General features: G+C 43.8%; 1 protein-coding gene across 1 annotated transcript; it reads right to left on the reverse strand.

Moving 5' to 3' along the window:
* Window positions 1-9,133: 9,133 nt before the first annotated feature.
* On the reverse strand, window positions 9,134-13,744 carry LOC310813119 (tubulin alpha chain-like). The gene is made up of 4 exons (XM_083681970.1): window positions 13,625-13,744; window positions 10,943-11,165; window positions 10,679-10,827; window positions 9,134-10,448 (listed from the first exon to the last, which is right to left on the reverse strand). The coding sequence occupies exons 1-4, from the start codon at window positions 13,625-13,627 to the stop codon at window positions 9,474-9,476; spliced, it is 1,350 nt and encodes a 449-aa protein (XP_083538096.1). The 5' UTR covers window positions 13,628-13,744; the 3' UTR covers window positions 9,134-9,473.
* Between the last annotated feature and the right edge of the window lie 1,498 nt (window positions 13,745-15,242).

The raw sequence follows: 15,242 nt of genomic DNA on the forward strand, positions 1-15,242 counted from the left end.
CACTCTGAACTACGCAACTCTGAGATTGCCGACATTGAAACTCTTTGTACAAAGATCATAACCAAGTGCGTTTCCTAGTATAATGAGCAAAACCACGAAAAGAAAGAAAAATTCCCATGAAAGAGCAGTTTGTTTTCTGGTATTTCTGAATTGGGGCCTGCACAGTTCTGTCTTTTTATTTGTCACTTTAGCTTAACATGAGTTCTCTTCTGCTGAAGGACCACTCAGACAAGAGAATTGCACAGATGCTCAACAAGTCCTAAACAGTTGACAATGTGGACACAGTGTCCTGGAGGTAAGAGTGCACTGCAGCCCTAGACACAGCAGGCCATAAAAGAGCCATTCAAACCACAACCATTCATACACAAATGTGACCCAGAGGATGCCCCTGCTGTCAGTGTCTGACCTCTGGTTAACACTGCAGTCAGAGGGCTACAGAGATGACGGCTAGCGCTGAAATCTAGATCAGTGTTTGTCAACCTCCGGTCTGTGGTCAGGCGCTGGTCCCTTGTATGTTGCTGATCAGTCCTTTAGATGGTTAGCTGACAGATTCAGTCAGTTGTCAGGTGCTAGTTTTAATAGAGGTGATCTCCAAGGACTATAATAGGCCCATCATGAGCCATAGTCGAAAGATTACAGTCAGAAGATTCACAAACACTACGATTGAATTAAATTCATCTGTGGGCTCTCAACCATCTAGATTTATTGGTAATAAGAAATGGTCTAGACATTCTTGCAAAGAAACCGATCCCTCCAGAATCCAACCGATATGAGAAAAAAAAAAAGATTATTCTCTTTCTATTGTTGTGTCCTTGTTCTTGTGTTGGTCTGATTGACTGGGTGGAGAATTGAACATTTCCTTACTAACCAGGGGTGGGCGTTGCGGGTTGCAGGGTTCAGTGATGTCCTAAATGCTGTGATTAATTATGGCCGCCCCGAGTGAGACATCAACACAATGAGGGAGGCTGGAGGGGTGTAACTGGATAATTACTGCTAAATACAACCTCTGTGAATGAGGTGACGCGGCAGACACACGTACGGATGCGACACAAAGCAGGGGAGGGTGAGCGGCTAATTGGAATTGGAGAGCTGTCTCAAACATCTGTTGCTGAAGAGAGAATCATGGTTGGGCTATGGCCTCATACAGGGGGTTGGTGGCAGGGCCATCGTGGGTGGTACGTTCACAAGATCTACTTGTGGGTATTGGTATTCCTAGACAAAATAAATGCTGTGAATACTTACATAAATACACAGAGGGGCGGTTTCCTGGACACAGATTAAGACTAGTCCTGGATTGAATCACGTTTTCAATATAAAATCTCAATTGAAGACACTCCTTAGTTTAGGATAAGGGTTAATCTGTGTCTGGAAAACCGGCCCAGCAAGACGCTAAATGCATACACAGAACCTTAAATGTAGGTGGTTTATAGAATGTTCACGAACACATTAGATTAAAAACATGCTTCTTCTAATCACTCTGTCTACTATCTGGCATAAAAGTGGCTTGTTGATTACAAAAACAATCTAAACAATCTCAATGTTGTACAAACAAATAAGGGACAACAAAACAAGGTCTACCGGTCAACAGTAGCCAATAACCGCTCCTCTCTCCCCTGGAGAGACAGGTATAAATACATGTGATTGATGGATCTAATCAGAGTCTCCTGTTTATCCTCAAGAGCATCCCAGTCGCTCTGAGTATTTATCCAGGTTTTTTAATCATTCTCTCTCTATCTGTCCCAGCACTCCTCCTCCTCCGCCGCAGCAGGAGGAGACATTAAATGTGACAGTTCAATTAGCGCTCACCGTTCGACCCGTGCCTTCTGCTCCAGCGGGGCTAACGAGCTGCCCCACCTACCAATAGAAGTTGCAGTTTTTAATCAGGTGGCCGCGGTCGCACCGCCCGTCCATGTGGGTCGGGATGAGAGGAATAGAATGATGCATTACTCTCACCTAACCCCTACCCCGCCCCATCCCACCCCCCTCTCCTCCTCTTCCTCGTCCTCTAAGCTAACTGTCTCCTGATGCACCCAGGTGCGTATTGAGGTGGCTGAGGATGAGATCCAGTGGAGATGGCGTGTTTGATACCATTCCTCATTCCATTTCATGCATTAGAATGAGCCCATCCTCCGATTTCTGCCTCCACCAGCCTCCCCTGATGAGATCTAATGCTGTACATACTGTTTAGAGTGCAGTGAAATTTAACATGATATCCTTGCTGTGTCCTATTTCTCTACCCTTTTCCTGAAGTATGCACCTGACTTGTGCACTTCCTCACATGGGTTTAGATGGGACTTAGATTGGCATTAGAGCCCATGCCTAGACCAAGAGTATGCTTTTAAATCCACGTGGGGAAGTTGCACAAGTGCACACTTCAGGGAAAAGGTGGAGAAATGCTGGGGTGCTGGATTTCAGACTTCACTATAGAGCTCCTTCATTATAGAGCTCCTTCATTATAGAGCTCTGACTGTCCTACCTTGACCCCAACCTGATCTGAGATTGCTGGTGCGAAAACATTGATATTTATCTCTCTGGTAGTTGTTTGTTGTGGACGTGAAATCTGTGTGTAGCCGCGTGTCTCAATGAGAGTGCTCACCGCTGTGTGGTGTCGTGTCACAATGTGAATAATCATAGTTAACATGCATACGTGAGAGACTGTTAATGCCCATCGTTTAGAATCAAACCGGGGCATGTGTCGGACCACGTGATGTCATCTGTCATCAGGGTAATACATTCACAGATGCCGAGAGGTGAGGAGGTGAACTTTTAAAATCAGCAGTTTAGTTTAGTGCATGTAAAATAGACATGGTAATTTCCTGAGTGCTTCGAACCCCCCCTGCTTTCCCTGCAGTGGCGTTGTCAGGGGTATTTAAATGACCTAGCGGGTTGATCTATGGGCTGTAACCCGGGGGGCAGGGGACATACAAGGGTCTCGCTGCTCAAACACCTTAGCTTGTGCACTGTTCTCCTCTTTAATGACATTGGGCTTGTGTATCATATATCTCAAAGACCCACCGGTGCACCTAAAAACAATAATATAGTGAGACAATGACCCGGCTATGGAGGAGGAATATGGAATATAAGCTTCGTCTTCTGGCTTCCATTCTGAACCAAGATCTCTACTGATGAATGAAAACCCCTTTATGCTAAATAATCTCTTTTCACTTTTTCTCTAGAACCGAACGTTCCGGAACATTCATTCGTCCTCTGCCACGTCCTGTGTGAGTTTCTCCTGTCAGAGTGGCACCCTGCCACCTGGTAAACAACACAGGTTGGCCAGCTTATTTAGAAAATGGACCCCTCAGAAGCCAGGACAGAACGGCGCCCGCGGGGGCTAACAGAGGAATTAGCAATCCTTTAATTGGTCGTTTTGTCAGGGGGTTCCTGACAAGCTGAAAGGGTGGGGCTGTCAATGGCTAATTTATCTCCCGTCCCGCTTCGAGCATGAAATTTCATTCGCTAATTAGAATCCACCTCTCTCTCTCTCTCTCTCTCTCTCTCTCTCTCTCTCTCTCTCTCTTTCTGCCTCTCTCTGCCTTCCCCTTCTGCCGCCTTCTCCTCTCCTCCTCCTGCCTCCCCCGCCTCCCTCTTCTGCTGCCAGTCCAACAGCAGTGGTAACAATGCAGCATTATAGGAATAAATAGTTCCATTAGGCTCATTGTGGAACAGCGCAGGGCCGGCCTCGCCAGGGGCGTTAGTGGGTGAGGGCGGGAGACTTGATTATGATGGATGATTTATGGAGAAATGGACACAACAAGTCCGTCCCTCATGGGAGTCAAATCAGCCAAGGTCACACGCTAGGATATACTTTTACACACACATGCACGCACATGCACGCACACACACACACACACACACACACACACACACACACACACACACACACACGCACTGACACACACACACACACACACACACACGCACTGACACACATACACGCACGCGCACGCACACGCACACGCAAACACAAACACAAACACACTCACTCATAGAAAGGCTGTCTTACACATTTCCCTTATGATTTCCATTTTTTCTTTTTCAATCTTTTGGCATGCAAGGATGAGGAGAGTAGCTCTTTACGTAAAAAGGTAGCCACTGGGCCTTTCGGAGAGGGTCAAAGGGCACCCACTCCAAACAAATGGAGACAGCAATTTCCTCTTTATGTCAAGTCAACAGATGTCACACACTGTGAAACTGTGTTCACTGAGCCTGCTGCCCAACCAGCCAGATAACCAGGCAGATAAAACAGGCTTGTTTGGACAACCCACCCAATAAGCCTCTCACAAGCTGACCCCAGTTGAGAGAGGGGAGGGGAGAGGAGGGGGGAAGAGGGGACAGAGAGGGAGAACAGGAGGTAGCACACGGAATTAGCACACTGCTAACAACCAGTTTTAGAATATGTAGAATATAGAATGTGAATCTGTAAGAGTGTATAGAATATGAATCTACACAAAAATAAAATAAACTCCCTCACTTACGTATGTTATCACAATAGTGGACCAGGCATTTGGTCTCATATGGATGGAGTGAAATACCACAACCCCTTTAACGCTGCATATCTTATGTAAGCTTAGTCCTCTGTTTTATTGTACGGTCTGTTGATATGTCACCTATTTCCTTATCATATCTTAGTCCAAGTAGCCTGACGTTATCTATTCTGTCCACCAAACGACCTCTACACCTGTTCTAATGCCTGTAAATGGGCGGGTAACGATGTGTGTGCAGCAGTTTGCCTATCTGTGGCCCACCTGCTTCTGTTCCCACTGGTCACTGTAGGTTTATAGGCTGCGCACACACACACACACACACACACACGCATGCACGCGCGCGCGCACACACACACACAAACACACGCACACCACACGCGCGCGCACACACACACACACACACACATCGAAGAATGAAGAAAACAACAACAATTGTTATACTAGTAATAGTAGTCCTGTGTGGCTCAGCAGGAGGAGCATAGAGCTAGCAATGTTGAGATTGAGGGTTCAATTCCCACTGGGAAATATAACATATTATGTACAAAAATGGTATAGTATGCTCTAACTGAGTTTATATGAATAACAGCATCTATTGAATGGTCGGGGGTGCCAGTATATGTTCTATAACTGAGAAAAATGATGGTTGGGCCTATTGCAATTAGCATAACATTCTACTAACATGAAAATATACATATATACTTCAAAACTCCCTTCAGCTACTTCATCCAAATAGGATAGTTTTTTGTCCTTTATTTTTTACTGTACATTATTCACATTACAAAGTGACACAAACAGATGAGGTAATCTTTAGCTAATTGCATTTTAATTAAAACAAAACATGATCCAGTGATACAATGTTAAATAAAGGCCAATGATTCTGATGAATATGACATGATAGTGGAGCAATGTCCTGGGTCTTTGACACTGACAGAATACATCTGCCTGTTTAATAAACATGAAGCCTGTCAGCACACTATTTCAAGAAAATTAAATAGCCTTACGGTAAATGACTCTGAGAGGGAGGGGTGGACAGGTGTGTGTTTGTGTAAGTGTGTGTGTGTGTGTGTGTGTGTGTGTGTGTGTGTGTGTGTGTGTGTGCGTGCATGCACCCTACGTCTACAGATGGTACACCAGAAGCCCAACTCCCCCTTCCCCCCCTTCCCCCCCTCTCCCTTTTTGCCCATTGACATGATAATGGGTACAAATTGATGAAGACATTTCACTCACTCTCTGACAAGTAGCTGACACGGTACACAAACACTCCACCACCCAGTAGGGGACATCAATCAGTGGTCCTCCGCCCTCCTCCAGCTGTAATCAGCTAATTCTCTCTCTTCCTCTGACACCCTCTCAGACGGCCCCCATGGCCACGGCAGAGCCACCCATCAGCACCACCACTTAATAGGCTTTAATGAAGTCCTGATCCACCAATTAGACACAATCATACACCTCTTGTTTATCAACAGGCCGCAGATAAATAACAACATGGCTTTGATAGGGCAGTGTTTCAGGATGACTTTCACCTACGAACTTATATACAACACACATTCTTATAGACAGAAGATATGAGTATACAGTGCCAATGCTATGGTTATACAGTACCAAACCCATGAAAGTAAGATTTCATAAGTAAATGGCTATTACTGTAGAATCTGTAGTATTCAAGGAATTCAAATTGGTGAGAAAAAAAGTTATATATGTACAGTGCCTTCGGAAAGTATTCAGACCCCTTCACTTTTTCCACATTTTGTTATGTTACAGCCTTATTCCAAAATGGATTAAATTCATTTTTTCCCCATCTACACACAATACCCCATAATGACCAAGCCAAAACAGGTTTTTAGAAATGTTTGCTAATTTATTAAAAATAAAAAACTGAAATATCACATTTACAAAAGTATTCAGTTTTCAATTCTGAGTTAGGCATCTGCAGTATATCCTCGCTTCAGCAAGCAAAATGCATATGGTCAGAAAAACATAATCTTGCAAATAACCCTGCACAAATGAAATATTTACCTACCTCTATCAATCCTGAAGAAAAATAAAAAACTATTGATCCCCCCCCCCAAAAGATGGATTGTTCGGCTATTCAGCACTCGAGGTGTGCTTCCATTTAATCACTCGGAAAGATTTATATGTGTATAAATAAGCCAACCTCTGACCAATGTGTTTATATACAGATCCAGGGCTCACCTTCGATGATGAAAATAAGCCCGAAAGCTGTTACAAATCAATACAATCAATGCAATCAACTAACAGCTGATAGACACATCCCAACACTGCTGGAGATCTTTCAATCTTTTTGTTCTAACGCATCCCCAGGGTCACGTTTTCAGGGGCCGTACAAACACTTGATTAAGTGATACAGTGAGACTTGTACGCAAATGAGCAGTTTCAGCACTGCCCTTAGCATTAATGGAGTAAAAGCAAAATAATATGGGAGATTCACAATCGCAGAATGAGTAGGGCAGGGGCACTCAATTGCTCCAACACATGCTTTCATTGCTGAACAACGTTTCGATCCATATTCACAATAGTCCTTCGATAATCAGTATTGTACATTAACCGAAATAGTGGAGCCATAATGAAACAAAATGAAAAACAATGCCTCACCAGGCAACATGTAACGGATGTATTGTATTAGTCTGACTGACACCCTATTAATTTTTTTTAATCATCAGGTTTAGTTTTTAATAGACTGCTGTAATTTCCAGTGGCTTTGAGCGACGACTTTCAGCTGCTGACATGTATGAAACATGTGTTCTCTCCTGCATTTCCTAAAGCATGGTGATTTAGAAGGATCTGGCTGAGGCACTCTACACTGACCCATAATGGCTGGCTAATTCAATAACTCAATAACTCACTAATTGATTCATTACCAAATCAATAAGGCGTGACTATAGTTTATAGTTAGTGTTCAATGCCTTACACCAACTAGGGAGAATATACTCCTAAATAAAGACTAAAAGTCACATTCATTATAAGGTGGCACTCACCATGCCTGTATTTCCCACAGGAATCACCACTGTGTTGACCTTGGGGTAGAAGGACATGATAGAACTGCGGATTTGAGAACCATAAAGCTTAATGATGAGGGAAATCAGGCCTCTACCACAAATTCACGTCTACGGGACAATAAATAAGGCTCCCATGAAATAATGAATGTGTACTCAGAGGATATGGCTGGCGTTATTGTTGGGGGCATGACTGGGTAAAATGTTAATTAATGCCATTCATTCCACTGGTGGAGGAGTGTGTGTGTGTGTGTGTGTGTGTGTGTGTGTGTGTGTGTGTGTGTGTGTGTGCATATGTTTCATACATGTGTGTTCTCTGCCGTTTATGGGTGCTCCATCGTGGAGTGTGTAGAGGGTTTGTGGTTGCCGTGGAGATTGATTCGGACAAAGTGTGAGGTACGACATCCCTTTGATCCGGCTGACCTGGACAGCTGTAAATCCTAAGGGCAGAACAATCTCTGGTAATTGTTTTACACCTACTGATACCAGGAAAGAAGGCTACCTAGCTAGAACAGACAACAGTTGGTCATCACACCAAATATATTAGTTAACTCATCCATGTGTACCAGTTATACACAAAACAGAACTATTGTTTCTTCAAAATAGAAACAAGTGAGATATGGGGCTTTCACTTATACATTTCTCTGAAGTCTGGGATGTACAGGGCATATTTGGTATCATCAACTTGACCTAGCAGTAATAGGGAAGGTCACACAGCAACATGTTGATATCATTTTCCTAACGGATAAGAGGCTCAATATAAGCGCTAAGAGAATGGTGAGAATAGCATGGTAGCCAAACGGTCCCGAACTGGTGCTTCCAATTGGAGGAAAAACATAATTGTTAGGACATTGCCCCCTAGTGGACGTATTTCAGCACTACAGATACACTCGGAAGGGTTTGTGAGACTTCTAAACGTACGATGCTGCACATGTAGCTCCACCATAAACCATAAAACGACAACCATCATTAGAAACATAATCTTAATCTGTAGCATCATTGGGGTTACAGAAAATAACCCCAATGTTACAGAAAATTCAGTGCCCTATCCACCCTCAGCAGATTGAGATGTTTTTCAGAGCAGATACAGTTGAGATAAAGGCCAAGGTGCGTCTCATAGGATAAGTAGTTCAATGTGAAATCATTTATGCATGATGTGTATGCATTCATTTGGGAAATGGCTGATGCTTGGTCATACCTTATACTACCATCTTCAATAAATCACTTTTCAAGATCACATTTATTAATACTCAAATGTGGCGGTAAATCCCAGAGTGATAGCTGTAATCAAAGTGTCAGCATACTGGTGCAATTGGATAATATACTATGAGCTACATTAGCATGTAGCCAACTGTATGCACTTTAAAAGTAGCCTATACAGACATCTGCTAATGTAAAGCCTTCACTAAACCATTATAATGCCAACGTCTGATTAAGTCACTGCATTTTACAATGGTGTTCACTTATAATCATGGCATATGCTAGCTGAATATATTGAGCAACATCAATAGCACAGTGAGGGTTGGAGGTCAAAACTAAAGAAATTGTCTGGGAGGGAGACATTTCTGGCAGCAAGTCATAAGACCCACAGTATAATTTAAAAAAGGAGTACAAAGACTACTTGTTTTATTGAATGTGTTTTATTTTGGGGAGAATTTTATTGAGCATCAACATCAGAGGTGGGGGGGCTCCATATATATATTAAAAAAACTTGCATGTGCCTCTTCAGTGTTTTAATCTTGGATAAAACTGATCACAGAATAAATAAAAACATTGGTAAGGCAAAAGCATTTTGTCAAATAAAAGGTGTAACTTTTCATTGTTAAAGCAAGTTCACAAAAACTGTGTAATACATGGACATTGACATCTAATCATGTTTGGTAATGCACAGACAAAAACCAAAAACAAATGTTTGGCAATTTCACAAGGTACATTTTTGTTCCAGAACATAACCAGCAAACTAATATGTTGACTAATACTCTTCTCCCTCCTCACCCTCTTCAAAGGAATCGATGCCCACCTCTTCATAATCCTTCTCCAGGGCGGCCATGTCTTCTCTGGCCTCAGAGAACTCTCCCTCCTCCATGCCCTCACCCACATACCAGTGCACGAAGGCCCGCTTGGCGTACATCAGGTCAAACTTGTGGTCCAGACGGGCCCAGGCTTCAGCGATGGCGGTGGTGTTGCTCAACATGCACACAGCCCTCTGGACCTTGGCCAGGTCTCCTCCAGGAACCACCGTAGGGGGCTGGTAGTTGATCCCCACCTTGAAGCCAGTAGGACACCAGTCCACAAACTGGATGCTCCTCTTGGTTTTGATGGCAGCAATGGCAGAGTTGACATCTTTGGGCACCACATCTCCACGATAGAGCAAGCAACAGGCCATGTATTTGCCGTGACGAGGGTCACACTTCACCATTTGATTGGTTGGTTCAAAGCAGGCGTTGGTGATCTCGGCCACTGACAGCTGCTCGTGGTAGGCCTTCTCAGCAGAGATAACTGGGGCATAGGTGGCCAGAGGGAAGTGGATACGAGGGTATGGCACCAAGTTGGTCTGGAACTCGGTCAGATCAACATTGAGAGCACCATCGAAGCGCAGAGAGGCTGTGATAGAGGAAACGATTTGGCTGATAAGCCTGTTGAGGTTGGTGTAGGAGGGACGTTCGATATCAAGGTTCCTACGACAGATGTCATAGATGGCCTCATTGTCCACCATGAAGGCACAGTCAGAGTGCTCTAGGGTGGTGTGGGTGGTCAGGATCGAGTTGTAGGGCTCCACCACAGCTGTGGACACCTGGGGGGCTGGGTATATAGCAAACTCCAGCTTGGACTTTTTGCCAAAGTCGACAGAGAGACGTTCCATCAGCAGAGAGGTGAACCCAGAGCCAGTGCCCCCTCCAAAGCTGTGGAAGACCAGGAACCCTTGGAGACCAGTGCACTGGTCAGCCTGGTGGGAAGAATAATACAGTCATTCAAACGGACAGGTACAGGCCTGCATCTTAAGATTTACATTACATTTACGGCATTTAGCAGACGCCTTTATCCAAAGCAACTTACAACAATACATTTGTTTAAGTAAGTGAATCATCTATCAAGATATTAAGAGATAGAAGGGCCTTTTTAAGGGGAGAAGTTGCATATTCATTGAGCAGCCAAGTGTCACTGAAGAACCCTTACCAGTTTACGGATCCTGTCAAGGACGGAATCGATGATCTCCTTGCCGATGGTGTAGTGCCCCCGAGCGTAGTTGTTTGCGGCATCCTCCTTGCCCGAGATGAGCTGCTCAGGGTGGAACAGCTGCCGATAGGTACCTGTACGCACCTCATCTAAGAGACAATAGACAAAACATGTCAAAATGGAGCTGAATAAGACTAGATTGTGATACCTCAGAATGTCTCTCAAACACACTTCCTTTCGGTACACCTTTACACTCAAACTTACCAATAACAGTGGGCTCCAGGTCAACAAAAATGGCGCGGGGCACGTACTTCCCAGCGCCCGTATCGCTGAAGAAAGTGGTGAAGGAGTCGTCATGTCCGCCAACGGGCTTGTCGCTGGGCATGTGTCCATCCGGCTGGATGCCATGCTCCAGACAGTACAGCTCCCAGCAGGTGTTGCCCATTTGGACACCAGCCTGGCCCACGTGAACAGAGATACACTCACGCTGTGCACAGAGAGAGGAGAGAAATGAATAGATTAGAATTAGAGTGGGTAAATCAACATGAATTAAACAGTGGTGATATGCCATCATCAATGATACAGGAGTGCATCCGAAAGTCAAATTTAAGTGTAAACGTATGCGGTCCATCAGCATTTCCTATGTCCGTAGTGGACTCCTAAGTTGGATGGGTTGTTTTATGATTTCCTGAGATTTAAATAAAGACAGTCAAGTCTCCACTAGATGGAGGTAGAAAGCTGGAGAGAACATGGTAGCGTGTGAGCAGGCAAGTTCTGCAGCTGTTATTGGGGCTCATGTCAGTGACATTCCGCTATATACACGTAGGCACAGGAGGCCTGTTGTGAGGGAGCCCAGACCAGAACCAACTTCCATTTCCCTCCTTGTTTGCATTAGCCTATCCCATTAAACACACATACAGTAGAGGACTGTTCTGATGCAGTGACTTGAGTGACAGGCCAGACAGCCTTTAGGTGGCCTGAGAGGTTTGTCAGAGAGGACAGGGGAGTCATACAGCATGGTTGGGTTAATTAAGCACCACACCACATGGAAAATGAAAACCTGTGTTCTCATTTGAGAAATTCAGGTAGTAGGCCTAGTACTCAGTTTCAAAACATGTTATCCTATGTCATGCTAACTGAACACAAACCAAGGCTCTTCTTCTCTGGTACTGTGGTTCAAACACACACCAACCAGCAGCAGACATGACTGCAGAGATAACAACAAGAACCCCCTGCAACATAGTGTCGACTCATTCTCCACATTCTACAGCAGGAAGGTCAGCCCTTGCTGAGGACGGCAGTTCCAGTACAACCATCTCTCCTCCCCCAAGGAGGGATAACTAGGCCAGCCACAGGCCCTCCAGTGCCTCAACATCAGCTGCCACAGCACCTAAAATATATTTAAACCAACATCAAAGCCTCCAAATTCATCAGAGATCAGAAGAACAAATAGATGAACAAAACAAAAGTTCTACTGTGCAAATCTGTGTGACAATGAGTCAGCTACTGCATATTGGCCTGGATATGCCGAGTCATTTCAGCCCCCACGGATCAGATAACTAACTTACACCTATGACCCGTCTGTGCCTCCATTGTGGACCTGGGTGATAATTCCCCCCAACCCCAGTCAGGACACTATTTTTACCATGTCCGATTCCAGCTGCCGCACCCCCTCCCCCGCAAGTGATGGATGGGGTCTGCAGGGGGAGAGGCCATCGCCTAGTTTGGGCAAGCTTGCCAGGTCAGCAACACAAAAGGCTATTTCTGTGAAAACTCAGCATCTGTTGTGAACTATACTCTGTAAACCTTATTCCCTTAACCTAACACTAAGCTAACTTGACTTACTCACTAGTCACCACCTAAATCCAGTCAGAAATACAGCAGAAACTCATTTTAAATGGGCAAATTACTGGATATTAAAACCAGTACTTGCTCTAAAGTGATGATGCCATGCTCCTATCATAGTGCAGCAGACAGTGACAATCTGGATGGTGACTAACTGTTGAAAGGGTGTGTCAATGGACACTAACCACAGATCAAGAGATTACAACCCTGTAGTCTGAAGTTCACGTTCTGAACATGCAAGCAGGAGAGTCCTAGAACAGCCCATAATAACCTACATTTACTGTACTGGCCACATGAGGGGTATGTAGTAATGACAAACTAAGATGACATGCATCAGAAGGTTTAGCCTATATGTATTGGATTCAATGTAGTGACAATGTTATTCCAGATGTTTGTAATAACCATGTTTGAGAAATATGGGAGCTCATTGCTGTTGTAAGTGTAAGCTGTAACTTTGTAAGCTTCTGCAGATGTGTGTAGATTTAGTATGTTACATTTAGCAAAACAATTAACCCAATTAACCCAACCATAAACAAAGCTGCAGTTCCAGCTCTGTGCAGAAAGAGCATGTTGGTTCTTGATTGAGTGTCAAATGAGACACACCCTCAGCAAATATTTGTGCAATTACAACCCAGTCAAGTGGATACACCCACTCAGAGCCCAAGTTTGATCTGTTCAAAATGTTAACATGTATAGGCCTACAGTAGCTATTCAGGAAGAATACTCTTCATATTACACTTACAATAGATGAAACGGTGGATTAATTGAAACAGCGTCAAAATTAGATTTTTGGCAGCCAGTAGTGGATCCATTTTCGATGCGTCACTATCTGCATTGCACCGTCTGTCGGGTTTTTTGGAGAGTAAAGAATAGTCTACCGCGCAGAGAGTTGTCGGTTACCCAGGATTATGTTGAAATAGGCGAAGTCATTTGTGTTGGTGGTCTCGAAATGACGAGAAAACAAACGCACTTTCCTTGTCTTTGCGAATGAAATTATAGATCAAGGTCTAATACAATGAAACAAAGCGGGCCAAACTAAATAGGCTTTTAAATACATAGACACCCCGCATTTCACCTCTCGAAATAAAAAGATACACTTACCATTGTGCTATTGAACTCTCAGTATCTTCTTTAAAAGAAACAGATGTTGGTTAAATGTCTTTCTTTCTTTGGTCGACTTCTCACAGCGCCCGTCAATGTGGTCTCCGTGAGTAAGTTCTACCAGGTGTGAGGCGAAGTCACGCTATATTCAACATAGGAGTGTCGTCATCCTTCTGCACTCCTCCCACTTCTGTGCATTTCATTGGGAACTGTCTGGCAGGTACCGTTCACTGCGCAATTTCCAAAGGCGTGCACTCCTCTTAATGTCGATATTTCGGACATTTATTTCAGGTTTGCCTATTTGTAAATGTAGATGCTCACTTCTTGTTTAGCTTTTTTCCTCATTTCAACTTACATTAATGTCTGTGAAAACTGCTCTTAATATAAACACATCCCTATTTCAGTAGAATCCACTGGCATTCTTCCACTTATAACCTGCAATTAGGAGAAACCACTAATTAGACATATTTTCTAAATCCTATTGCATTACGAAATTCACAGTTTGAAATACACATTTGACATAAAGTGACTTCAGAATGGGAGCTTATCCCATAATCAGTAAACTCCTACCGAACCTCTCATACTACTGTGTGCTTTTTGTATATTTAGTTGTATTATATAACCAGTAGATGGCACAATAACCAAATGTTGCAGTGGTGTATATCAATGGGAAGGACCTGCCCTGCTGCCGTGTTGACATGCCTCTCATCAGTGCTTAGCCAAAGCCGACACTCCAGGCTTCTGTATAACTGACATGATATATATATATATATATATATATGTATATGTATATATACCTACCTACACAGCAAAACAACTCACATTACTCTAGAGCATGGTTTTTATTTGACCTTGTCTTTAGGTAAAATCGCGTCGCTCACCGGTCCCGCAGCCCACAGATCGACCGGCCCATACAGCAGCCCCGCAGCCAAGCAGATCGCGTCGCTCACCGGCCCCGCAGCCAACACATCGACCGGCGCATCCACCGGCCCCCGGTCCACAAATCGACCGGTCTTTTTTGGTCTTTATGTAGTAGTGTGGCTACAGGCCACATTTTGAAGAAATTGTGCCTTTTGGGATAAAAGCACCACATTTGACAAAGAGCAAGAGCAGGTATTTTTAGCCATAGGACCATCACAGACCACACTCATTTTGAATGGCCAGTTCTGAATAAATGATTGGTGCAGTAAGACTAAACAACAAAAGTGTGCCAGGTATGTTTGTCCTTTAAATGGGTGGCAGAAATGCGACAGAAAAGTATCCTAAAAAATCAAAATCACTGTGTCAATATTTTTCATGTAGACAAGGAGAAAAATTACAGTATATTCTACTGATGAATTTTACATTTTCAAGCTGATTATTTTAAATTGTTTCTCCTCATGGTGAAATGCAGCTGACTCTATTAAGGCACAGTACAGGTGTTGGTGGCACCCGTGAACTGGTCTCTGGTCCAGTGCTGGTCCCTTCCAGAAAATGATTTAATCTACTGATTAAAATGATATGCAACATGACTCCTCATATGGTGTTAGTGTTCAGAAATATTACAAGAAATCTTCCCTGTGCAGTCACACATTCACAAAAAGATAGCGTTTTAAAACGGTTATTTCGCTTTGAATGC

Source organism: Argentina silus (genome assembly GCF_951799395.1).
Source record: "Argentina silus genome assembly, chromosome: 12".
Taxonomy (NCBI): domain Eukaryota; kingdom Metazoa; phylum Chordata; class Actinopteri; order Argentiniformes; family Argentinidae; genus Argentina; species Argentina silus.

Excerpts from the sequence above, each read along its gene's own strand:
- LOC310813119 (XM_083681970.1), bottom strand. Across the intron at positions 10,828-10,942 it reads CCTGGAGCCCACTGTTATTG|ATGAGGTGCGTACAGGTACC; the intron begins GTAAGTTTGAGT and ends ATTGTCTCTTAG. Across the intron at positions 10,449-10,678 it reads TTGACAGGATCCGTAAACTG|GCTGACCAGTGCACTGGTCT; the intron begins GTAAGGGTTCTT and ends TCTTCCCACCAG.